This window comes from Oncorhynchus gorbuscha, linkage group LG05, assembly GCF_021184085.1.
Source record: "Oncorhynchus gorbuscha isolate QuinsamMale2020 ecotype Even-year linkage group LG05, OgorEven_v1.0, whole genome shotgun sequence".
Classification (NCBI taxonomy): Eukaryota; Metazoa; Chordata; class Actinopteri; order Salmoniformes; family Salmonidae; genus Oncorhynchus; species Oncorhynchus gorbuscha.
In genome coordinates, this window is record NC_060177.1 from 38,811,867 (window position 1) to 38,839,607 (window position 27,741).

A 27,741-nucleotide genomic window follows, 5' to 3' on the forward strand; every position below is an offset into this window, starting at 1 on the left:
TGCCTGCGTCTGTGTGTATGCGTGTGTGTTGCAGACCCTGTTGGAGCTTGGTTTGTCTCCAGACTATAAGGACAGCCGGGGTCTGACGGCGCTCTACCACACAGCCATGGTGGGAGGAGACCCGTTGTGCTGTGAGTTGCTGCTACATGAACACGCCACCGTCTGCTGCCAGGACGAAAACGGCTGGCACGAAGTCCACCAGGTACACACACACACACACACACAGGCATACACACACGCACACAGACACACAAACATGCACACTTACTTTTCCCCCGTACATGTGTGTGTGCGCGTGCTTGTGTGCGTGTACAGATGGTTGATAGCTCTCCTAGACCCTCTCCCTTCCTGTGCTACTCTGATTGCTATCAGCTCTAGCCAGCAGTAACGTCCCTCTTCCTGACCTACTGTGCTTTCTCTTCTCTGGAACATGGCACTGTCAACGTATCAAACACAACTCTCCTCTAGGTTAGCCTATCAGTTAACTATCATCAAAACGCATTTACATCCTCCGAAAACGAGCCTTGCCCATGTGCTACGGAAATGCCTCCGCTTCCTTTGCGCTCTCCTCCCTCGCTCCCCCACTGGCTCTCTTTCGCTCACTCTCTGTCAACCTGTTACTCTAAATGACATTGGATTTGTGTAGGTTTTCAAATTATACTTTGACACATATTTCCTTATTTGGCACTGGCTTCTTTCTACATCTGTTCACTACATCCCCCTAGAACGGATTCTTCCATCTGATGACTGGGTTCAAACTAAGGACATAATATCCTAAACTCCAGGGCCCCAGTGCTGCCTACTCTGCAGAACACGGACACCTAGTGGACGTGGCATGTAACTGCAGCCTGACTCTAGGGCAAAGCCAAAGCAGAGACTATTATATAGCTGGTGTCACCATGTGTATTATATGTTGTATGTTTAAGCAATAAGGCACGAGGGGGTGTGGTATATGGCCAATATACCATGCTAAGGGCTGTTCTTAGGGACGACGCAACGCGAAGCGCCTGGATTTACAGTCCTTAGTCGTGTTTATTGGTCATATACCACAAACCCCCAATGTGCCTTATTGCAATTATAAACTGGTTACCAACATCATTAGACCAGTAAATAGTGTTTTTTTATCCTAACCGTGGTATCTGATCATAAAAATAAAACGGGTGGTTCGAGCCAAGAATGCTGATTGGCTGAAAGCTGTGGTATATCAGACCGTATACCCAGCCAGACAAAACATGTATTTTTACTGCTCTAATTACATTAGTATGTATTCAGACCCTTTGCTATGAGGCTCAAAATTGAGCTCAGGTGCATCCTGTTTCCATTGATAATCCTTGAGACATTTCTATAACTTGATTGGAGTCCACCTGTGTAAATTAATTTGATTGGACATGATTTGGAAAGGCAACACACCTGTCTATCATTCTTAAATAGAAGAAGTTTGGAACCACCAAGACTCTTCCAAGAGCTGGTCGCCCGTCCAAACTGAGCAATTGGGGGAGAAGAGCCTTGGTCAGGGAGGTAACCAAGAACCCGATGGTCATTCTGACAGAGTTCCTGAGTTCATCTGTGGAGATGAGAGAACATTTCAGAAGTACAACCATCTCTGCAGCACTCCACAATTCAGACCTTTATTGTAGAGTGGCTAGACGGAAGCCACTCCTCGGTAAAAGGCACATGACAGCCTGCTTGGAGTTTTCTAAAAGGTACCTAAAGGACTCTCAGACCATGAGAAACAAGATTCTCTGGTCTGATGAAACCAACATTGAACTCTTTGGCCTGAATGCCAAGCATCACGTCTGGGGGAAACCTGGCACCATCCCTACGGTGAAGCATGGTGGTGGCAGCAGCATCAAGCTGTGGGGATGTTTATTATTGGCAGGGACTGGGAGACTAGTTAGGATCGAGGGAAAGATGAACGGAACAAAGTACAGAGATCCTTGATGAAAATCTGCTCCAGAGCGCTCAGGAATGCATACTGGGGTGAAGGTCCACCTTCCAACAGGACAACAACCCTAAGCACACAGCCAATAAAATGCAGGAGTGGATTTGGGACAAGTCTCTGAATGTCCTTGAGTAGCCCAGCCAGAGACTGGACTTGAACTTGATCGAACATCTCTGGAGAGACCTGAAATGCGATGATCCCAATCCAACCTGACAGTGCTTGAAATGATCTGCAGAGAAGAATGAGAGAAACTCCCCAAATAGAGGTGTGTCAAGCTTGTAGCGTCATACCCAAGAAGACTTGAGGCTGTAATTGCTGCCAAAGGTGCTTCAACAAAGCACTGAGTAAAGGGCCTGAATGCTTTATGTAAATGTTTTATATTTTCTTTTCTTATGTTTAATAAATGTGCAAAAAAAAATCTATAAACCAGTTTTTGCTTTGTCATTATGGGGTATTGTTTGTAGATTGATGAGGGAAAAAACTATTTAATACATTTTAGAATAAGGCTGTAAAGCATCAAAATCTGGAAAAGGTCAAGGGGTCTGAATACTTTCTGAATGCACTATATATATACTGTATATGTTTATCTAAAAGGGATTAGATTGTATTATTATACAGATCTACACAACCTGATCCACATTTTCAAAGTCAAAGAAAAAATATAGAACATTTTCTAAATTAATAAAACAAAAATTTAAACGAACATGTCTTGATTGCGTAGGATTCTACCAACTCAAGACAACTCTTAGGGCAACATATATCCATTGTTTTTGTCAAAATTGCTCAAGCTCAATACATTTGGTTGGGAATCATTGATGGACAGGGATATTCAAACCTTGTCTTGGATTTTCAAACAGATTTAAGTAAGGACTGAGACTTAACCCATTAGGAAACACTGAACTCCTCTTTCAAAGCAATCTGGTGTGTCATTGGTTTTAAAACTTCTGCAATTGTCGCTCTGAATTGTAAAACTCTATCCCAGGGTGAGGCATCCAGAAGACTGAGGCAGGTTTTACTACAACTTTCATATTTCTTTTGATCCTGACAAACTCCCCTGTCCCTGCCGGTGACAAGCATACTCACTCAAACCATGATAATGCCCCACCACATTACTTGAGAATACAGATGGTTTCACTCTGTGATGTGTTGTATTGGATTGAATGTTTTTATTTTAAGCCAAAAAGTTCATTTTCTTGCCATGTTGTCTGCAGTATTACTTGAGGGCCTTATTGCAAACATAATGGAGGATTTTAAATAGTTTTTTTTTTAAACACAGGCTTCATTTTTTCCACTTTGTCATACAGGCTAGTAATGTGAAGAGAATGCAATGTTGTGAAACCCTCTGTATTTTCGAGTATTTGTGTTTTTGTATTTATCAGGGATCCCCATTAGTTCATGCTGCCAAGGCAGCAGCTACTCTTCCTGGGGTCCAAACACATAAAGGCACTTACATTACATCTAAAACAGTACATCATATAACATTATTACACCACTACATATCTGCGATACAACATGTATAATACCACCATACAACAATATTACAATGTACGTGTCATGCAGGTGAAAGAGGACCCAAAAGCGACTTGGCGAAAACAGAGTCTTTAATCCAGTAAAGTAAATACAAACAAAAAACACAACTTTCACTCGAAATGACGAGGACAAACTGGAGACTCGATCTTGAACAGCAGGTGAACAGCAGGTTGCCTCGGGAAGGCACTTGAACCAGACAGACTCAGACACCTGCTCACCACGCAGCATCTGAGGAAAACACGACACGACAGGGCGATACACAAACACAGCACGGTGAATTCTAGACAAGGAACCGACAGGACAGGAACGGAACACAAAGGAAGAAATAGGGACTCTAATCAGGGGAAAGGATCGGGAACAGGTGTGGGAAGACTAAATGATTGATTAGGGGAATAGGAACAGCTGGGAGCAGGAACGGAACGATAGAGAGAAGAGAGAGCGAGAGAGTGAGAGAGGGAGGGGGAGAGAGAGGGATAGAAAGAGGGAAAGAACCTAATAAGACCAGCAGAGGGAAACGAATAGAATGGGAAGCACAGGGACAAGACAAGACAAGATAATAAATGACAAAACATGACAGTACCCCCCCACTCACCGAGCGCCTCCTGGCGCACTCGAGGAGGAATCCTGGCGGCAACGGAGGAAATCATCAATGAGTGAACGGTCCAGCACGTCCCGAGACGGAACCCAACTCCTCTCCTCAGGACCGTAACCCTCCCAATCCACTAAGTATTGGTGACCCCGTCCCCGAGAACGCATGTCCATGATCTTATGTACCTTGTAAATAGGTGCGCTCTCGACAAGGACGGGAGGGGGAGGGAAGACGAACGGGGTGCGAAGAAAGGGCTTGACACAGGAGACATGGAAGACAGGATGGACGCGACGAAGATGTCGCGGAAGAAGCAGTCGCACAGCGACAGGATTGACGACCTGGGAGACACGGAACGGACCAATGAACCGCGGAGTCAACTTACGAGAAGCTGTCGTAAGAGGAAGGTTGCGAGTGGAAAGCCACACTCTCTGGCCGCAACAATACCTTGGACTCTTAATCCTGCGTTTATTGGCGGCTCTCACAGTCTGTGCCCTGTAACGGCAAAGTGCAGACCTCACCCTCCTCCAGGTGCGCTCACAACGTTGGACAAACGCTTGAGCGGAGGGAACGCTGGACTCGGCAAGCTGGGATGAGAACAGAGGAGGCTGGTAACCCAGACTACTCTGAAACGGAGATAACCCGGTAGCAGACGAAGGAAGCGAATTGTGAGCGTATTCTGCCCAGGGGAGCTGTTCTGCCCAAGACGCAGGGTTTCTGAAAGAAAGGCTGCGTAGTATGCGACCAATCGTCTGATTGGCCCTCTCTGCTTGACCGTTAGACTGGGGATGAAACCCGGAAGAGAGACTGACGGACGCACCAATCAAACGACAGAACTCCCTCCAAAACTGTGACGTGAATTGCGGGCCTCTGTCTGAAACGGCGTCTAACGGGAGGCCATGAATTCTGAATACATTCTCGATAATGATTTGTGCCGTCTCCTTAGCGGAAGGAAGTTTAGCGAGGGAATGAAATGTGCCGCCTTAGAGAACCTATCGACAACCGTAAGAATCACAGTCTTCCCCGCAGACAAAGGCAGACCGGTAATGAAGTCTAGGGCGATGTGAGACCATGGTCGAGAAGGAATGGGGAGCGGTCTGAGACGACCGGCAGGAGGAGAGTTACCCGACTTAGTCTGCGCGCAGTCCGAACAAGCAGCCACGAAACGGCGCGTGTCACGCTCCTGAGTCGGCCACCAAAAGCGCTGGCGAATAGACGCAAGAGTGCCTCGAACACCGGGATGACCAGCTAACTTGGCAGAGTGAGCCCACTGAAGAACAGCCAGACGAGTGGAAACAGGAACGAAAAGGAGGTTACTAGGACAAGCGCGCGCGACGCAGTGTGCGTGAGTGCTTGCTTAACCTGTCTTTCAATTCCCCAGACTGTTAACCCGACAACACGCCCATAAGGAAGAATCCCCTCGGGATCAGTAGAAGCCACAGAAGAACTAAACAGACGGGATAAGGCATCAGGCTTGGTGTTCTTGCTACCCGGACGGTAAGAAATCACAAACTCGAAACGAGCGAAAAACAACGCCCAACGAGCTTGACGGGCATTAAGTCGTTTGGCAGAACGGATGTACTCAAGGTTCTTATGGTCTGTCCAAACGACAAAAGGAACGGTCGCCCCCTCCAACCACTGTCGCCATTCGCCTAGGGCTAAGCGGATGGCGAGCAGTTCACGGTTACCCACATCATAGTTGCGCTCAGATGGCGACAGGCGATGAGAAAAATAAGCGCAAGGATGAACCTTATCGTCAGACTGGAAGCGCTGGGATAGAATGGCTCCCACGCCTACCTCTGAAGCGTCAACCTCGACAATGAATTGTCTAGTGACGTCAGGAGTAACGAGGATAGGAGCGGACGTAAAACGTTCTTTTAGAAGATCAAAAGCTCCCTGGGCGGAACCGGACCACTTAAAACACGTCTTGACAGAAGTAAGAGCTGTGAGAGGGGCAGCAACTTGACCGAAATTACGAATGAAACGCCGATAGAAATTAGCGAAACCTAAAAAGCGCTGCAACTCGACACGTGACCTTGAACGGGCCAATCACTGACAGCTTGGACCTTAGCGGAATCCATCTGAATGCCTTCAGCGGAAATAACGGAACCGAGAAAAGTAACGGAGGAGACATGAAAAGAGCACTTCTCAGACTTTACGTAGAGACAATTCTCTAAAAGGCGCTGTAGAACACGTCGAACGTGCAGAACATGAATCTCGAGTGACGGAGAAAAAATCAGGATATCGTCAAGATAGACAAAAACAAAGATGTTCAGCATGTCTCTCAGAACATCATTAACTAATGCCTGAAAAACAGCTGGCGCATTGGCGAGACCAAACGGCAGAACCCGGTACTCAAAATGCCCTAACGGAGTGTTAAACGCCGTTTTCCACTCGTCCCCCTCTCTGATGCGCACGAGATGGTAAGCGTTACGAAGGTCCAACTTAGTAAAGCACCTGGCTCCCTGCAGAATCTCGAAGGCTGATGACATAAGGGGAAGCGGATAACGATTCTTAACCGTTATGTCATTCAGCCCTCGATAATCCACGCAGGGGCGCAGAGTACCGTCCTTCTTCTTAACAAAAAGAACCCCGCCCCGGCCGGAGAGGAAGAAGGCACTATGGTACCGGCGTCAAGAGACACAGACAAATAATCCTCGAGAGCCTTACGTTCGGGAGCCGACAGAGAGTATAGTCTACCCCGAGGAGGAGTGGTCCCCGGAAGGAGATCAATACTACAATCATACGACCGGTGAGGAGGAAGGGAGTTGGCTCGGGACCGACTGAAGACCGTGCGCAGATCATGATATTCCTCCGGCACTCCTGTCAAATCGCCAGGTTCCTCCTGAGAAGTAGGGACAGAAGAAACGGGAGGGATGGCAGACATTAAACACTTCACATGACAAGAAACGTTCCAGGATAGGATAGAATTACTAGACCAATTAATAGAAGGATTATGACATACTAGCCAGGGATGACCCAAAACAACAGGTGTAAACGGTGAACGAAAAATCAAAAAAGAAATAGTCTCACTGTGGTTACCAGATACTGTGAGGGTTAAAGGTAGTGTCTCAAATCTGATACTGGGAAGATGACTACCATCTAAGGCGAACATGGGCGTAGGCTTCTCTAACTCTCTGAAAGGAATGTCATGTTTCCGAACCCATGCTTCGTCCATGAAACAACCCTCAGCCCCAGAGTCTATCAAGGCACTACATGTAGCACCCGAACCGGTCCAGCGTAGATGGACCGACAAAGTAGTACAGGATCTTGATGGAGAGACTTGAGTAGTTGCGCTCACCTGTAGCCCTCCGCTTACAGATGAGCTCTGGCTTTACTGGACATGAATTAACAAAATGTCCAGCAACTCCGCAATAGAGGCACAGGCGGTTGGTGATCCTCCGTTCCCTCTCCTTAGTCGAGATGCGAATCCCTCCCAGCTGCATGGGCTCAGACTCTGAGCCAGAGGAGGGAGATGGTTGCGATGCGGAGCAGGGAAACACCGTTGATGCGAGCTCTCTTCCACGAGCCCGGTGACGAAGATCTACCCGTCGTTCTATGCGGATGGCGAGAGCAATCAAAGAGTCCACATCTGAAGGAACCTCCCGGGAGAGAATCTCATCCTTAACCACTGCGTGGAGTCCCTCCAGAAAACGAGCGAGCAGCGCCGGCTCGTTCCACTCACTAGAGGCAGCAAGAGTGCGAAACTCAATAGAATAATCCGTTATGGACCGTTCACCTTGGCATAAGGAAGCCAGGGCCCTAGAAGCCTCCCTACCAAAAACTGAACGGTCAAAAACCCGAATCATCTCCTCTTTAAAGTTCTGGAACTTGTTAGAGCAATCAGCCCTTGCCTCCCAGATAGCTGTGCCCCATTCTCGAGCCCGGCCAGTAAGGAGTGAAATGACGTAAGCAACCCGAGCTCTCTCTCTAGAGTATGTGTTGGGTTGGAGAGAGAACACAATCTCACACTGCGTGAGAAAGGAGCGGCACTCAGTGGGCTGCCCGGAGTAGCAAGGTGGGTTATTAACCCTAGGTTCTGGAGGCTCGGCAGGCCAGGAAGTAACAGGTGGCACGAGACGTAGACTCTGGAACTGTCCAGAGAGGTCGGAAACCTGAGCGGCCAGGTTCTCCACGGCATGGCGAGCAGCAGACAATTCCTGCTCGTGTCTGCCGAGCATGGCTCCTTGGATCTCGACGGCAGTGTAACGAGCGTCTGAAGTCGCTGGGTCCATTCCTTGGTCGGTTCCTTCTGTCATGCAGGTGAAAGAGGACCCAAAAGCGACTTGGCGAAAACAGAGTCTTTAATCCAGTAAAGTAAATACAAACAAAAAACACAACTTTCACTCGAAATGACGAGGACAAACTGGAGACTCGATCTTGAACAGCAGGTGAACAGCAGGTTGCCTCGGGAAGGCACTTGAACCAGACAGACTCAGACACCTGCTCACCACGCAGCATCTGAGGAAAACACGACACGACAGGGCGATACACAAACACAGCACGGTGAATTCTAGACAAGGAACCGACAGGACAGGAACGGAACACAAAGGAAGAAATAGGGACTCTAATCAGGGGAAAGGATCGGGAACAGGTGTGGGAAGACTAAATGATTGATTAGGGGAATAGGAACAGCTGGGAGCAGGAACGGAACGATAGAGAGAAGAGAGAGCGAGAGAGTGAGAGAGGGAGGGGGAGAGAGAGGGATAGAAAGAGGGAAAGAACCTAATAAGACCAGCAGAGGGAAACGAATAGAATGGGAAGCACAGGGACAAGACAAGATAATAAATGACAAAACATGACAGTACGTGTGTGTAGAGAGCGCGTGCTAGCGTTTGTGTGTGTATGCATGTGTCTATACTTTTGTGTGTGTTCCTTCACAGTCACCGCTGTTCCACTAGGGGTATTTTTTATCTGTTTATCAAATCTGATTCTACTGCTTTCATGTGTTACCTGATATTGAATAAAGTTCCATGTAGTCATGGCTCTATGTAGTACTGTGCACATCCCATAGTTTGTGCTGGACTTGGGGATTGTGAAGAGACCTTTGGTGGCATGTTTTGTGGGTTATGCATGGGTGTCCAAGCTGTGTGCTAGTAGTTTAAACAGACAGCTCGGTACATTCAGCTTGTCAACACTTCTTACGAAAACAAGTCAATCTCTCTTCCATTTTGAGCCATGAGAGATTGACATGCATATAATTAATGTTAGCTCCCCATGTACTTTTAAGTGCCAGCTGTGCTGCCCTGTTCTGGGCCAATTGTAATTTTCCATTTTAAAGTCCCTCTTTGTGGGACCTGATCACACTACTGAACAGTAGTACAGGTGTGACAAAACTAGAGCCTGTAGGACTTGCCTTGTTGATTGCTTTGTTAAGAAGACCGAGCAGTGCTTTATTATGGACAGACTAAGCTACTAAGCTACTCCAGGAATCAATGTGTTTTGACAATGACAGTTTACATTTTGTATTTATTTTTTATTTAACTTGGCAAGTCAGTTAAGAACAAAATCTTATTTACAATGACGGCTTACGCCAGCCAAATCCGGATGACGCTGGACCAATTGTGCGCCGCCCTGTGGGACCCCCAATCACAGCTGGATGTGATACAGCCTGGATTCGAACCAGGTACTATAGTGACGCCTCTTGCACTGAGATGCAGTGGCTTAGACCGTTGCGCAACTCGGGAGCAGTGACTAAACAACAATCTAGGGTAACTCCAAGCAGTTTAGTCACCTCAACTTGCTCAATAACCACATTAAATGAGTCATGTAACAATTATCTCAGTAACTTAGGGCACCATGGGAACTTATTTAACGAATGACTATCTCCCGAATTAAACTCTTATAAGATTTATTCATATCTATAGATAAGTCACTTATCAGTCTCCTTATGAACGTCTTAATATTCTATAAATATGCACGAACCCTAGTCTACATGATGACTCAGCTTACACAAATTGACTTAATTATTTATTTACTAACTAAATATATAATTACACAGAAATACATAAACACACACAGTATAGGTTGAATTGATTACTAACATAATGCAATGAAAAGTCCCTAGTGGACTAACCCGATATGACAGCTGGTTACACAATGAAAGGGGTGGGGAAAGAAAGAGTGGGAGAAGGAGAGACAAAGGAATGAACCTATCGTACATACAGTTGAATAATATGCTCATTGTAAATATTTTAACCTGACTCCTTGAATGCGTACACCTTCAGAGATACATTTATTTAGTTATACCATCCTTAATGATTATCACAAAACAACTTATTTGACATGATTATTGTTTGGAGCCCTACCAACCATTTCCCACATTCTTTATGAAGAAACATTGTTTCATTATCCACTTTTGGATGTTGGAGTTTTGGCGGCAGAATCTCTCTCAACACACAAAGGAACTCTTTTTGATCCTCACCCAGGAGGGAAAGTCATGACACTAACTGCAGTTCTTTGTTAAGTGTTGCAGCCGCTGTCATATCAGCCGCTGTGGTAGCTGACATGTATAGTGTTGAGTCATCCGCATACATAGACATGCCGGCTTTAGTGAAAGTCAGTGGCATGTTGTTAGTAAAAATGTTAAAAAGTAAGGGGCCTAAACAGCGGCCCTGGCGAATTCCTGATTCTACCTGGATTATGTCGGAGAGGATTCCATTAAAGAACACCCTCTGTGTTCTGTTAGACAGGTAACTATTTACCCACAATACAGCAAGGGGTGTAAAGCCATAACACATACATTTTTCCAGCAGATCAATAATGTCATAAGCCGCACTGAAGTCTAACAAAACAGCACACACAATATGTGTATTATCAATTTATCTTAGCCAATCATCAGTCATTTGTGTAAGTGCTGTAATTGTTGAATGTCTTTCCCTATAAATGTGCTGACCAACTGGAAAGCATCTTCACTGACATTTTCAACCTCTCCCTGTCTAAGTCTGTAATACCAACATCTTTCAAGCAGACCACCATAGTCCCTGTGCCCGAGAACACTGAGGTAACCTGCCTAAATGACTACTGACCCATAGCACTGCTTTGAAAGGCTGGTCATGGCTCACATCAGCACCATTATCCCAGAAACCCTAGACCCACTCCAATTTGCATACTGCCCCAACAGATCCACAGATAATGCAATCCTTATTGCACTCCACACTGCCCTTTCACACCTGGACAAAAGGAACACCTATGTGAGAATACTATACATTGACTACAGCTCATAGTGCCCTCAAAGCTTATCACTAAGCTACGGACCCTGGGACTAAACACCTCCCTCTGCAACTGGACCCTGGAATTCCTGACGGGCCGCACCCAGGTGGTAAGGGTAGGTAACAACACATCCGCCACACTGATCCTCAACACGGGGGACCCTCAGGGGTGCGTGCTCAGTCCCCTCCTGTACTCCCTGTTTACTCATAACTGCACGGCCAGGCACGACTCCAACACCATTATTACATTTGCAGATGACACAACAGTGGTAGGCCTGATCACCGACAATGATGAGACAGCCTATAGGGAGGAGGTCAGATACCTGACCGTGTGGTGCAAGGACAACTGCCTGTTATGGCAACTGCTCGGCCTCCAACCGCAAGGCACTACAGAGGGTAGTGTGTACGGCCCAGTACATCACCGGGACCAAGCTTCCTGCCATTCAGGACTTCTATACCAGGCGGTGTCAGAGAAAGGCCCTAAAAATGGTCAAAACTCCAGCCACCCTGGTCATAGACCGTTCTCAGCAAGCGGTACAAGAGCGCCAAGTCTAGGTCCAAGATGCTTCTAAAACAGCTTATAACCCCAAGCCATAACACTCCTAAATATCTAATGAAATGGCTACCCAGACTATTTGCATTGCCCCCTTCCCCCTCTTCTATGCTTCTGATACTCTGTTATTATCTATGCATTATCTATGTCACTTTAATAACTCCACCTACAGTTGAAGTCAGAAGTTTACAAGTTTACACCTTAACCAAACACATTTAAACTCTGTTTTTCACAATTCCTGACATTTAATCAGAGTAAAAATCCCCGTTCTTAGGTCAGTTAGGATCACCACTTTATTTTAAGAATGTGAAATGTTAGAATAATAGTAGCGAGAATGATTTATTTCAGCTTTTATTTCTTTCATCACATTCCCAGTGGGTCAGGAGTTTACATACACTCAATTCATATTTGGTAGCATTGCTTTTAAATTGTTTAACTTGGATCAGACGTTTTGGATAGCCTTCCACAAGCTTCCCACAATAAGTTGGGTGAATTTTGGCCCATTCCACCTGAAAGAGCTGGTGTGATTGAGTCAGGTTTGTAGGCCTCCTTGCTCACACACACTTTTCCAGTTCTGCCCACACATTTTCTGTAGGACTGAGGTCAGGACTTTGTGATGGCCACTCCAATACCTTAACTTTGTTGTCCTTATGCCATTTTTTCCACAATTTGGGTCTTCCACTAACTGCGACCAAGCTTTAACTTCCTGACTGATGTCTTGAGATGTTGCTTCAACATATCCACATAATATTCCTCCCTCGTGATGTCATCTATTTTGTGAAGTGCAACAGTCCCTCCTGCAGCAAAGCACCCACACAAATTTATGCTGCGACCCCCGTACTTCACGGTTGGGATGGTGTTCTTCGGCTTGCAAGCCTCCCATTTTTCCTCCAAACATAACGATGGTCATTATGGCCAAATAGTCGTATTTTTGTTTCATCAGACCAGAGGACATTTCTCTAAAAAGTACGATCTTTGTTCCCCATGTGCAGTTGCAAACCGTAGTCTGGCTTTTTTATGGCGGTTTTGAAGCAGTAGCTTCTTCCTTGCTGAGCGGTCTTTCAGGTTATGTTGATATAGGACTAATTTTACTGTGGATATCGATACTTTTGTACCTGTATCCTCCAGCATCTTCACGAGGTCCTTTTGTCATGTTTTGTCATAGATTGTCATGTCTTGTCCCTGTGCTTTCTCTTCTATTCGTTTCCCCCTGCTGGTCTTATTAGGTTCTTTCCCTCTCTCTATCTCTCTCCCTCTCTCTCTCTCTCTATCGTTCTGTTCCTGCTCCCAGCTGTTCCTCATTCTCCTAACTACCTCGTTTACTCTTTCACACCTGTCCCCTATTTTGCCCTCTGATTAGAGTCCCTATTTCTCCCTCTGTTTCCGCTTCTGTCCTTGTCGGATCCTTGTTTGCTGTACTGTGTCCTTGTTCCGTCCTGTCGTGTTTTTGCCTTCTTCAGATGCTGCGTGTGAGCAGGTGTCTCTATCAGCTACGGCCTGCGCCTACCCGAAGCGACCTGCAGTCTGTGGTCGCATCTCCTGTTGTTCCCCTCTACTGACTAGAGGATTTCAGTTATTCCTGTTTGGACATTACCTGTGAAAGTATTCAGGATTAATCGTTTTTTGTTAAGACTGGAATAAACTCTGTTTCTGTTAAGTCGCTTTTGGGTCCTCATTCACCTGCATAACACCTTTGCTGTTGTTCTGAAAGTGAAAGAATCTGTCTGTAAACAATTGTTGAAAAAATTACTTGTGTCATGCACAAAGTAGATGTCCTAACCGACTTGCCAAAACTATAGTTTGTTAACAAGACATTTGTGGAGTGTAATGGATCTCATCCTCCTCTTCTGAGGAGGAGTAGCGAGAAGTATTGGAGGACCAATTTGCAGCATGGTAAGTGTCCATAATGTTTATTTTAATACATAAACTGAACACTACGTAATACAAAAAAATTAACGTGAAATGAACAAAACAGTTCCGTGTGGTACGAACACTGACACGGAAGACAAAGACACACAACTCAAAAGTTAAACCAGGCTACCTAAGTATGATCCTCAATCAGGGACAACGATTGACAGCTGCCTCTGATTGAGAAACATACTAGGCCGAACACAGAAATCCCAAATTATAGAAAAACGAACATAGACAACCCACCCAACTCACGCCCTGACCATACTAAAACAAAGATATAATAACAGAACTAAGGTCAGAACGTGACATGGAGTGTTTGACAAACGAGTTATAATGACTACAACTTAAGGGTATGTAAACTTCCGACTTCAAGTGTGCATGTACACTACCTGTCAAACGTTTTAGAACACCTACTCATTCAAGGATTGTACTTTATTTTTTACTATTTTCAACATTGTAGATTATTAGTGAAGTCATAGAAACTATTAATGACACACATTATGTAGTAACCAGAAAATTATGTAAAGAATTACATAACCCCAAAAAAAGTGTTAAACAAATCAAAATGTATGATTGACAGCTTTGCACACTCTTGGCATTCTCTCAACCAGCTTCATGAGGTAGACACCTGGAATGCATTTCAATTAACAGGTGTGCCTTCTTAAAAGGAATTTCTTTCCTTCTTAATGTGTTTGAGCCAAACAGTTGTGTTGTGAATATGTAGGGGTTATACAGAAGATAGCCCTATCTGGTAAAAGACCAAGTCCATATTATGTCAAGAACAGCTCAAATAAGCAAAGAGAAACGACAATCCATCTTTACTTTAAGACATGAAGGTCAGTCAATGCAGAACATTTCTTCAAGTGTAGTCACAAAAACCATCAAGCGCTATGATGAAACTGGCTCTCATGAGGACTGCCACAGGAAGACCCAGAGTTACCTCTGCTGCAGAGGATATGTTCATTAGAATTATTAACCTCAGAAATTTCAGCCCAAATAAATGCTTCACAGATTTCAAGTAACAAACATATCTCAACATCAACTTTCCAATAGGTGTGGTGTGTTCCCAAGGGGTCCAGTCTCAGTCCTGACTTTAAATCTTCTTGAAAATGTTAGACAAGGTTTGCCTATTGCTGTCAATCTGCGATTCCCAACCAAATTGAATGAGCTTGAGTAACAATTGATATATGTTCCCCTAAGAGTTGTGCAGAGAGTTGGTAGAGTTATATATATATATAAACAAAATGATTTACAGTTGTAATTGCTGATAAAGGTGCTTCCGTATTAACTCTGGGGTGTGAAGACATACACAAGACATACACGATCTCTTTCACTTTGAAAAAGTGCAGCAGGTTGTGTAGATCTGTAGGATTTGTTTTTTTAATGTAATCCCTTTTTAGGTTTAGAATGTGACAACTGTGAATGCGGTGTGTAGACTTTCACTAGGCACTGAATAAATAACTATATAAATTATAATAAACATTTATTGTTTTCTGTGTGTTTGTGTGCGTGTCTACAGGCTTGTCGGAATGGCTTTGTCCAGCATCTGGAGCATCTGCTGTTCTACGGGGCGGACATGAGCGCACAGAACGCATCAGGGAACACAGCGCTGCACATCTGTGCTCTCTACAACCAGGTGAGATGTGTGTGTGTGTGTGTGTGTGTGTGTGTGTGTGTGTGTGTGTGTGTGTGTGTGTGTGTGTGTGTGTGTGTGTGTGTGTGTGTGTGTGTGTGTGTGTGTGTGTGTGTGTGTGTGTGTGTGTGTGTGTGTGTGTGTGTGTGTGTGTGTGTGTGTGTGTGTGTGTGTTCATACAAGTGTAACTGCCAAGTCTTCTACCTGGTTTGATTGTGTAGGCCTGGAGGTCTCCCTGATGTCTCTCTGTTAACCTGTACTACTTGTGTTCAAGTCTGTAAGTGTCTGAGTGAATTAACTGAACCCGCCACCACTCGTTACTGACCTTACACACATACACACACACCTCTGCTTCTCGTTCCGTTCATATGAGATGTAAGTTAATGCAGAATTAAATGGCAGTTATTTCGGTTAACATCATGCTTTTCCACAATTAAGAGAAATTGGAGGAGAGGATCATGAGTAAGGGTGGAGAATGAGTGACAAGGGGTTAAATATGTTTCTCATTCCCACCACACAGCTCTCCTCCTAGTCTAGACTCAATTAGACCCCAGATTTGTACATGTTCATGAGCTAAATGTATTCTATTTGACATCAAATCTTACGTGATAGCATTTCTTCAATGCATTTGTGTCCTGACCCCTATTGTAACACTCGTCTGAAGAAGAGGACCAAGGTGCAGCGTGGTACGTGTTCATGATTCTTTATTAAAACTGAACACTGAACCAAAACAACAACATGAACCGAACCAAAACAGTTCTGTCGGGTGCAGACACAAAACAGTAAACAACTACCCACAAAACACAGGTGGGAAAATGCTGCCTAAGTATTATTCCCAAACAGAGACAACGATAGACAGCTGTCCCTGATTGAGAACCATACCCGGCCAAAACATAGAAACACAAAACATAGAAATAAAGAACATAGAATGCCCACCCAAATCACACCCTGACCAAACCAAATAGAGACATCAAAAGGCTCTCTAAGGTCGGGGCGTGACACCTCTCTTGCTTGAAAAGCTTTTCACATCTCAACCCACTTGTTTCTCTACTCTCCCACTATATCCTTATTCAGAATCATCTGACTCAATTAGCGCTATTGCCTAGAATAGAATAGAATAGAATAGAATACAACTTTATTGTCCATCCAGGATGGACATTATTCTTTGACATCACCTTCCGTCGAAAGGATCACACACACACATACATTCTCACATCACACGCATTTAAACCAGTCAGTCCATCATGTCGCGTCCACTAACAACATAGAGGACATTAATACATTCACTCACATCCGACCGCTGTCCCAACTGCACTGGATAAATACAGTAAGTACGTGTACGGGTAAAATGTGTTTAGCATTTAGTAGTCCAACAGCAGGAAGGAACTAATTCATGTTTTTGAACATGTCCTTCTATTATGTCTTGTCTCTTTCTCTTCATCCCTTTCACATTTGGGGATTTTTCTGCAAACTGTTGAGGGCGGAATCCCCACGTCTCCTAATGTTCTGTAGTTTAGTGTCTGTACACACATACAGTGTTCTCCTGGTGTTTAAACCTTCGAATCGTATTATCCTGTGACAGGGCTACAATTACAGATGGGGGGGGGGGGGTGGAGGCAGAGTGAGAGAGACAGTGAGAGCGAAAGAATACAGGCAGAATGAGAGGAGGGGGGGTTTACACGTCATCCATTTCTATTTCCAAATGAGCTTCAATGCAAATGGTGGCTATAAAATGCCAATATGTGGGATTGTTAGTTTGTTGAATGTGTCAAAATATAGAGAACATATTATACACACTACAAATGCCAGAATTTACATCCTTCGTGCTAGTTACTTTGCAAACTGGCATGAGTACAGAATTGATTGTGCGTGTGTGTGTGTGTTCATGTGTGTGTTTCTGTACACAATACTGTTCATGCATGGTTGAGCACTCTGTGGGCGAGTTGTGCAACACATTCAGACCCTTTCTCTCTTTCACACTCTTTCTGTTCAACAGCTTTTTTTCGTTCCTTCACACAGAATCTCCCTTCATACATGTAGCAGGCACTCTGTTTCTGTCAATATATATTTTATTCTTTCTCTCTCTCTCTCTCTCTCTCTCTCTCTCTCTCTCTCTCTCTCTCTCTCTCTCTCTCTCTCTCTCTCTCTCTCTCTTCCCTCTCTCTCTCGCTCTCTCTCTCTCTCACATTCTTGTTCTTAAATGTTGGGGATTCAAATGAGGACGTATATTGCCTTTTTTCCACTCTACTTGCTTACTTCTAGTTCAAGTAATCGAAAACTGGCTTCTGGACTATTGTGGTTACTGTACAAGTGTTCTGTCTATGTGTCGTAAGGGAAGCATGGGACTAATAGAGATTGATAATTCCCAAGAAATTCAGAGCCACTCCTCAGATTCATGTTCTTCCCTGTTCTTTCCCAGGATAACTGTGCCAGGGTGCTGCTGGTCCGTGGAGCCGACAAAGCGGTGAAGAACTACAACAGCCAGAGTCCCTTCCAGGTGAGACTCGTAATACTTCCTCTCATCCAAAACCATTACTGTAGTTATGACCTACCAGAGCTGTGGGTTTAATCCCTTTATGGGCTACATAGTATATGCTGAAGAAGTTTTCTTATCGGCAGGTAATATCCTGGGTCAGAGATGGCAGTGTGAATGGGACCCTATTGAGAAAAACACACATTTCAAGTCCCAAGTAACACCAATGATGCATCTCAATAGTCTGAAGTGGCTTCCTCTACCTAACTCCTCTACTTGACTCCTCTCCTTTATCTGCATCTGAAAAGCAAGCGCTGAAGGGAACGAGCTGAGTGTCACTAGGTCACGTAGTTGTGTGTGTGACGCAGTTGTAGACATCTTACAAAGTTGCATACGTCCATGGGTTGGCTAGATGTTTTGTCTTGCAGAGATGATTGCTTGAATACAGAAGGCAGTGCAGCTGACACTATTGATTCCAATGAGAGTCCTGCATGAGTCACGTCTGAGTCACAAAGGAGCGTTTTGAAGCAGGCTTTTATGTAAGGCAGTCCTCGGATTCCCGATGGCCCTCCACAGGCACTTCAGTGGCCCTCTTAATGTCTCTGGCTTTCGTCAGTGGGGTTGGTCCCAAAAGTTGAACTTGTCTAATTGTCTCATATTCTTTTCCAATTGCACTGGTTTTGTTATACTTGAAATATCTAGAGGAGACAAGGAGAAGACACAAGCAGAGGGTTAGAACATGGTGCTCCCAATACCATGGTTGTGGGTAGAATTCCCGTATGGGCCCCAGAAACTGAATATAGGTGTCTCTATCAAAGTTGACCAATTAATTGATCAAGTAATGTCACTTATTAAGGCGGAGTTCAATGGAGTGAAAATATGTGATAGTGTGTGTCTCCGCTGCTCTGCCTGTGTATCTGTAGCTAAAAATAGAGTCCCAGCAGCACAATGAGATCATCAATTAGAGCTCTGCTGAGTTGCTCAAAATCCCTCCCCCTCCTCTGTTGGCCCAGACTCTGGGTGTAGGTGTTTCACAAGATTCTTCTATTCAGCGTTTGCCTATTTCAACCTCTCTCCCTTGCTCTCCCTCCCTTGTCTTTCCTTTCTCCCATTTATTTTTCCATTCTCTCTCGCTCTCGCTCTCTCTCTCTCTCTCTCTCTCTCTCTCTCTCTCTCTCTCTCTCTCTCTCTCTCTCTCTCTCTCTCTCGCTCTCTTTCATTCTGTCACCTGTGGCAATGAGTCCGTTTCTTTCACCGTGTTGCATTCAGATGAGACTGGAATTCAAGCTGGCACACACTGGTTGAATCAACTTTGTTTCCATGTCATTTCGCGTAAATTACATTGAACTGTCTGTGCCCAGTGGGAAGTGAACTAATAAACTGGAATGAGAAACATGCAGAAGTATTCAACTCTATACTGAAGCTCCAATCGCTATCTGTCTCTCAGCGAAAGTCTACCCCTTTAGCCCAGGGCATGGGATGATGTTTATCAGTTTTGAGAAACTCATGATGAGAAGTAAGAACATGCAAATTCAAGAACAACGGGAAGGGAAAGAGAGTATTTCTGCTGTCTGTCTCTGTATCTCTAACGATTCCTCCTTTCCCCTCCCATTTACAATCTCCTCCTCTCTTCTCCATCTTCCCTACTCGCATTCTCCTGTGTGCCTGGCCCTTTAAGGATTCTCCCTGGTCTTGAATCAGAATGAATTTCCTCCCTGAGTAGTTGGATATAGCTTCAGGCACAATTCTCAACCCATTCCTCCTCGCCTACCACCTTCTCTTCCTCCTCCTCCTCCTCCTCCTCCTCCTCCTCCTCTCATCCACCACCATAGACCACAGTGTCTTCATGGAAACAAGGGGTCAGGCCCAGCATTCCGATGCGTTGGGAACATGAAGGCGTGAAGGAGTGAAGGAGGGGGTGGCATTGAAGGCGTCAGTGGGGTGTTTTCCCCTGTACAAGCCTGTGCTCGACACTACGGCCTTGTGGGTTCGATGCGGCCTTTAGGCTTTAAATCGCACTGCAGCTATACAAAAAAAGGGTTCAAAAAGGGTTCTGCAGTTGTCCCCATAGGAGAACCCTTTTGGTTCCTGGTAGAACTCTTTTGGGTTCCAGGTAGAACTATTTTGAGTGACATGTGGAATGGAACCCAAAAGGGGTTCTTCAAAGGGTTCTCTTATGGGGACAGCCGAAGAACAATTTTTTTCTAAGACGGCTAACAATAACGTATCCGGGGAAAAAGTAAACGTTCTACTTTCCCCTCTCTCCCTCAGTGACATGAATAAGTACTTTTCATATTTTCAGACCCCAACACGTCACACGGGGCTAGTGAAAGGGTCCTTCTTCCGTTAGAGCCATGCAAATCAAGATGCTAGAGCTGTCCCACTAGCTGCCACACTCTGTCTCTCTCTCTCTCTCTCTCTCTCTCTCTCTCTCTCTCTCTCTCTCTCTCTCTCTCTCTCTCTCTCTCTCTCTCTCTCTCTCTCTCTCTCTCTCTCTCTCTCTCTCTCTCTCTCTCTCTCTCTCTCTCACTCTCTCTCTCTCTCTCTCTCTCTCTCTCTCTCTCTCTCTCTCTCTCTCTCTCTCTCATATGTAGGTAGCATGGCCTCTCAAGCATTTCTCGCAACATATCCCTATATCCCTCTCTCTAGCGACCCCTTTGCTTGCTCTCTCATCACTCTCTTGCTCCCTCTGCTCACTTCCTTTCTCCCACATGCTATCTTCCACCACTGCTCTCTCTCTCACCAACTTTCACTCATTCGATGGTGGGTGTAGGTGAGTGTGGGCATGTGTGTACGCACATTGGTATGCACGTGTGTGTGTACGTGTGTGTTCCGGTCATGCTAAAAGGTCAGGATTCGTAACAGGCTGCAGATGGTTAAATCCAGATAGGAATTTAGCAGAATCATGTCCGAATTCCTACACAGACACACACAATTAATTGTTTGAATTTGTAGAGTAATGTAAAGGTTGTTTTGCGGACATGAAATGTGGCCCTCAAATTGCAACCCCCCCCCTCTCTCTCTCTCCCTCTCGCAGGTGGCAATCATCGCAGGGAACTTTGAACTGGCTGAACTGGTCAAGAACCACAAAGAGACAGATATAGGTGAGTAACCATGGCTCCTCTTTTCCACCTCCCCCTCCCACTTTTCTCTGTCTGAAATTGCTATGTTTTTGGATAATAGGTTGTTGATCTTTTCTTGTTGTATACTGTATGTGTGTGTGTGTCTGCCCTTCTGCAAGTATGTTCTCCATCATGCATGTGTGAGTGTGCGTTTGTGCGTGCATGTGCATGTTTGTGTGTGGGTGCAAGAGAACCATGACAGGATTTGTCATTCAGTCCCCCCCCCTCGTGGGATTACCCTGGGGAATCCAGAATCCCTCAGGTGGCATATGAGAGCAGGGTTAGGGAGGGATAGAATGACTCTCTACTAAATCCCGCCGGGAAAAAAATGGTTCCCTTCTCCCAAAGGAATTTAAAAACAGATTTCTTCTTTCTCGTTTTTCTCTGTGGGTTTATCTGCCGTGCACCCCATACCCCCCACTGCCCGACAACGGCATCATCTTTTTTAATTAAACTATTTCACATGGAGGGAAAAAAGGTTAAGCGGGAGGGATTACCATCCCCAGACAAATTAAATAAAAATGAAATAAATAAATAGAAAAAGAGTGAACAGATAAATAAATAAAATAATCTAAAGATGTAATCCACAATTGTTTCCCCCCCTGAGCAAGATTCCCCAGGCCTCACAGCTGCAGCGAGGGCTAGATGAAACGCAGCGCTGCAGGATTACCCCGCGTCTCTCACATCTGCCGCCGTTCCCGCTCCCCCTTCTCGGGCCACCCATCCTGCTCCCCACGTTCAGCATGAACCTTCTCACACCGGGACGCCGTCGCACCTCAACTCCGGTGGGGCCCTGAGAGCATACCGTGCCCGAACTCCGCCATAGAACATTAGCCGTTGCTAATGGAATGAAAAGGCCGGGATAACTGTCCTCTGTTATACAGTCCTTGTTGCTTTTCCGTTGTCTCCCTCTCTTTCTATCTCTACCTTTCGGCTCACTGTCAGCCGTGCCTCACTGAGTCTGTAATGGGATATTTTCTTTGCTGGATTATCGGCCATGGGTTCTGCATGTTGCAAATCAGAGAAAGGTGGGTGATCTGAAGCTCAACCACCATTCTCCTACCTCCTCTACCCTCTTCCCTGCCATTTCTAGTCCCCTTCTCGCCCGCTCCGTGTGGGCGGTCAGCTTGCTATGTTGGGATACAGGTAGAATTATCTGTCCTGCGTGAGCTGAGACACTGCCCTGGCATGGGTACAGAATTGATTGTGTGTGTGTGCCTATACAGTATTTAGAATGTGCACTGAAGAGCATTAGCCCAAGAAGAGTAATGAGTGAGTAGAGCTATGTGTCATTAAGACTCACATATCTTCTCTCCCTCTCCCTACATCCTTCTCGCTCCCTTGTTCCCAGATATGTCAGGGACTTTATAGTCGGTCTCTTTCTTTGTGTTGGAGTTGGATTAGAAAATAGGCATGAGTTTAATCCTGTACAAGAAAGCACAGAGCAGTTCAGCTAACCCTGACACTGCCTAGCCTATCTTGTAACCCAACTCAAGGAGCTCATGAATCAGTGTATTATTGAATTACTAACATGGTATGCCCCAACACTCATTCAATTAACTAGTCTGTTATTCAATCTCTGTATTATACCCATAGGAGATACTAGAGAGTCAGACCAAAGCAATAGAAACGGGTTGGATAGATTATGGTGGATGGGTTATATTGCCATATAATGTGTGTTTAGGTTCTTCGACTGGGTTAGCGAAGTGAATAATATAGTGACAGGATATTGTAGCGGTTTCGGCGCAAAGATCTTTGTAAGGCAGGATTTACACATACAAACACACACCACCAGTCCAAGTGAAGGGTTAAACCGGTTTATTACGATCAGGTTTCGGCAGTGTTCCTTATATACAAAACAAACAGACTAAACACTTCGTCACCAGTGGCAGGTCCTCCAATCTTGGTCGTTGGGGGGGTTCAATTCTTGCTGAAATCATATGTTCCTTTCTTCCATTAAACCTCCTTCTCCACCGTACGTTCTGGCTGTTCTGCTGCAGTCTAGAAGTTTTCCCCTGAACTGTCCATGGTCCTGCCTCTGGGGATTACTTCACATTGCTGTCTGTAGTCCTGGCAGCCAGAAAACAGAGAAAACTCGCAGGCACATAGTGTCCATCCACCACACAACCCTTGAAACCGCTACAATATGAATAATAAAGTGGATGAATTATAGATGGATAGAGCAGAAATGATGCTCCTCGAAGGACGAGGCGTCATTCTTTAGCTCAGCCTATAGAGAGAATTCCCAAATGTGTGTGTGTGTGTGTGTGTGTGTGTGTGTGTGTGTGTGTGTGTGTGTGTGTGTGTGTGTGTGTGTGTGTGTGTGTGTGTGTGTGTGTGTGTGTGTGTGTGTGTGTGTGTGTGTGTGTGTGTGTGTGTGTGTGTGTGTGTGTGTGTGTGTGTGTGTGTGTGTGTGTGTGTGTGTGTGTGTGTGTGTGTGTGTGTGTGTGTGACCTACATCCATAGTAATGACACAGATAATGGTGGGAGTAATGAGAATAGCATTGGGATGTGTGTAATGTAGTCATAGAGGCTTAGGAATATACACATGTTCTGTACAAGACATAAACTCACAGAACCTAAATCTGAGTGAAGCGTCAAAAACCATAAATGTGTGTCATGCGTGGGATTGTGTGTTCATTTGCACGTGTGCATGTGAGTCTCGTAGTGTTCATCTCTTTGAGTCAGCCGACTCTTGCTCCTCGTGAAAGCAACACACTCCGAACCAGCAACCAGGTTACCAAGGCATCAGGGCTTGTGTGCTAATCACTAAAAGACTATGGCATCTGGCTGATTCTCCAAATGGTAAGATCAATTTGGGCACAAGGTACAATTCCCAGTTTGAAGGAAAGTTATACGGAGTGGATAATTGGAGATAAAGGAGATAGGGGTGGTGGAGAGATGTTGTAGAAAAAGAAGTATTACCCCTTTCCAACTATACTATCAGGAATCAAGCAGACCCAGGTGCAGACACGTCGAATAAACAACGGTTTAATGGTCCAAGGGGCAGGCAAGAAACAGATCCAGGCAGGCTGGGGTCAATAATCCAGAGATGTAGCAAGTTCACAGGTCAGCAGGCAGGCAGGCAGAGTGGTCAGGCAGGCGGGTACAGAGACGGGACAGGCCAGTGTCAAAAACGAGGAGGGCGAGAAAAAGAGAGGCTGGGGATACAATGGAGCTGGCAGGACAAACGCTGGCAAGCTTGACAAACAAGACGTACTGGCAACAGACAAACATAGAACACAAGTATATAATACACCGGGGATAATGGGGAAGATGGGCGAAACCTGGAGGGGTTGGAGACAATCAGAAAGACGGGTGAAACAGATCAAGGTGTGACAAATACTGTAGATGGAGATAGGGAGGAGAAATAAGTACTGTAGCGATAGAGAGGGATCTAGTAGAAAGATACTGGTATAGAATAGGACTTTATTGTCCCTTTTCACAGAAATTTGTATTTTTACTGATACAGTACTCCTGGGCCAGAAAATCCAAAGGTAGCTAGTTTGAATCCATGAGCTGACAAGGTGAAAAATCTGCCCATGTGCCCTTGAGCAAGGCTCCAGGGTCGCTGGATAATGAGCATCCTGGATGTGACCTCACTCTCCGAGGGTTTCTCAGGGAGAGTTGGCATATGCCAAAAACACATTTAGCACAAAGTTATCCATATCCTCATATCTATCTCACACAGCAACATGGTCAGCCACAGAGCAGCACTCCAGGAGAAGTTTAGCAGAGATTGGTGGCAAATAAAGATGGTGATGGGTATATGTAGATCGAGGGGGTAGTAAGTAGAGCTAGGAAGGGGGTTAAATTGAGATAGAAGTTAGTGTGCAATGTGTCCAATCGATCAGTACTTTAGTAACTAGGCGCGAGTGAACGTGTCCAGACACTCTGCTTTGGTAGATAGGCTAGTAAATCTGTTTCTTAAATCCAGCCAGTTTTTTCCCATTCTGCCGGTAAGCCTCTCTAAGAATGATTGACAGATGTGTGTGTTAGACCTCACGCTGCAAGAGTGTGATAATCCGCCATGGTGGCCAAATCAAACACACAGATACACAATGTGTGCTTCATACACACACATGCACACAGAGACACGTGCACGCACACACACACACACACACACACACACACACACACACACACACACACACACACACACACACACACACACACACACACACACACACACACACACACACACACACACACACACACAACACACACACACACACACACACACACACACACACACTCAACACACTCCTTAGCACACAAATGGCCATCCCAACAAACACTCAACTAAACACACACACAACCAAACACCCACTCAACCAATGCTCAGCGGCAACATGGCATACTCATGCAGGGCCAATTTAATAATGCACTTTATATCAGTTCAAAGGAGTCTTATGTCTCCTCCTTAGTGTACTATGGTAATGCATTCTTGTCTTAATGTCACTGACTAGCTAATCCAGTCTCCCTAATTAAAGAACAAACACAGCCTGCGTGGCTCTGAGTAGCTGGTGACACGGTTCACCGCTGCCTGTTCTACACAGCTTTTGATGAGACAGCCAGAGACCGCCCTATAGTAATGGGATTTAGAGGAGACTAAAAAGAGGCAGCCGCAGGAAGATGATAGGAAGTGGGGAGCTAACTTCCTGCTGTTGAGCGGAAGGTTGAGAAGTATATTGCGTGTCCTAGTTTGCTGCAGTGGAACACATGTGTTGTGGTGGGTGTGGTTTACCCATTCACATTTCCCGGGATAAATAATTGCAAATTATAATAAATCATTTATATGATCAGCGTAACATGAAATGGAACTGTTAAATTATTTGCAATTTCTAAATCTGTCTTAATACGGCCTTCTCTGCTTTGGACTAAAGTAAATGGCACCAGAAGAAATGGAAGCAGTTTTACGGGCGCCAAATCAATGTGGGGGGGTTTTCGCTTTATTTGTAACTTATTTTGTACATAATGTTTCTGCAACCGTATCTTACTGCAGAAAAGAGCTTCTGGATATCAGGACAGTGATCACTCAACTCGGATTAGACAAAGATTTTTTCTTCAACAAGCAAGACGCACAAGACATTCTACAATTACCCGACAGGGCCAACATCCCTGTTATTTGCAAGAGGAAGCGACGCAGGTACAATCAGCCGGATGCCTGGTCAGGACCCGGGAAAAAAGGCGAGTGGGAAAGCTGCCGTTACCGTCAATACTACTCGCCAAAAAAAAAAAACTGTAATATCCTATGTTTCACGGACTCGTGGATGAATGACGACATGGATATTCAGCTAGCGGGATATACGCTGCACCGGTAAGATAGTACAGCACAGGGGGGGGGTGGGGTCTGTGTATATTTGTAAACAACAGCTGGTGCAGAAAATCTAAGGAAGTCTCTGGATTTTGCTCGCCTGAATTAGAGAATACTATGATAAATTGCAGGCCACACTACTTGCCTAGAGAGTTTTCAGCTATACTTTTCGTGGCTGTTTATTTACCACCACAGGCAAATGCTGGCACTAAGACCTCACTCAGTCAGCTGTATAAGGAAATAAGCAAACAGGAAACCACTCACCCAGAGGCGGTGCTCCTAGTGGCCGGAGACTTTAATGCTGGGAAACTTAAATCAGTTCTACCAAATTTCCATCAACATGTTAAATGTGCAAAAAAAATGTAGGTCACCTGTACTCCACACACATAGAGGCATGCAAAGCTCTCCCTCGCCCTCCATTTGGTAAATCCAACCACAACTTTATCCTCCTGCTTACAAGCAAAAAAATAAAGCAGGAAGCACCAGTGACTCGGTCTATAAAAAAGTGGTCAGATGAAGCAGATGCTAAACTACAGGACTGTTTTGCTATCACAGACTGGAATATGTTCCGGGATTCTTCCAATGACATTGAGGAATACACCACATCAGTCACTGGCTTTATCAATAAGTGCATTGAGGACACCGTCCCCACAGTGACTGTACGCACATACCCCAACCAGAACCCATGGAATACAGGCAACATTCACACTGAGCTAAAGGGTAGAGCTGCCGCTTTCAAGGTGCGGGACTCAAACCCGGAAGCTTACAATAAATACTGCTATGCCCTGCGGTGAACCATCAAACAGGCAAAGCGTCAATACAGGGCTGAGATTGAATCAGATGTCTTCAGATGTCTCACTTGTCTTATGTGGCAGGGCTTGCATACTATTACAGATTACAAAGGGAAGCACAGCCACGAGCTGCCCAGTGACAGAAGCCTACCAGATGAGCTAAAATCACTTCTATGCTTGCTTTGAGGCAAGCATCACTGAGGCATGCATGAGAGCATCAGCTGTTCCGGACGACTGTGTGATCACGCTCTCCGTAGCCGACATGATTAAGACCTTTAACCTCTTAAGCCCACCCGACACGCAGGCTCTCCATCTAGCCATCTGGAAATGCAAATGCGCTACGCTAAATGCTAATAGCACTCATTAAAACTCAAACGTTCATTAAAACACACATGCAGGGTACTGAATTAAAGCTACACTCGTTGTGAATCCAGCCAACAAGTCAGATCTTTAAAATGCTTTTCGGCGAAAGCATGAGAAGCTATTATCTGATAGCATGCAACACCCCGAAATACCTGAAGGGGACGTAAACAAAATAATTAGCATAGCCGGCGCTACACAAAACGCAGAAATAAAATATAAAACATTCATTACCTTTGACGAGCTTCTTTGTTGGCACTCCTAGATGTCCCATAAACATCACTATTGGGTCTTTTTTTCGATTAAATCGGT

The 27,741-nt window shown here is 45.2% G+C and overlaps 1 protein-coding gene across 1 annotated transcript in view; it reads left to right on the forward strand.

Annotated features, from left to right (window-relative positions):
* LOC124034872 (SH3 and multiple ankyrin repeat domains protein 2-like) overlaps positions 1-27,741 on the forward strand; it is a 177,076-nt gene that overhangs the window by 24,127 nt on the left and 125,208 nt on the right. The window contains 4 exon segments of the mRNA XM_046348281.1: positions 35-202; positions 15,253-15,369; positions 17,786-17,863; positions 20,877-20,943. Coding sequence (XP_046204237.1) covers positions 35-202; positions 15,253-15,369; positions 17,786-17,863; positions 20,877-20,943 — 430 coding nt within the window.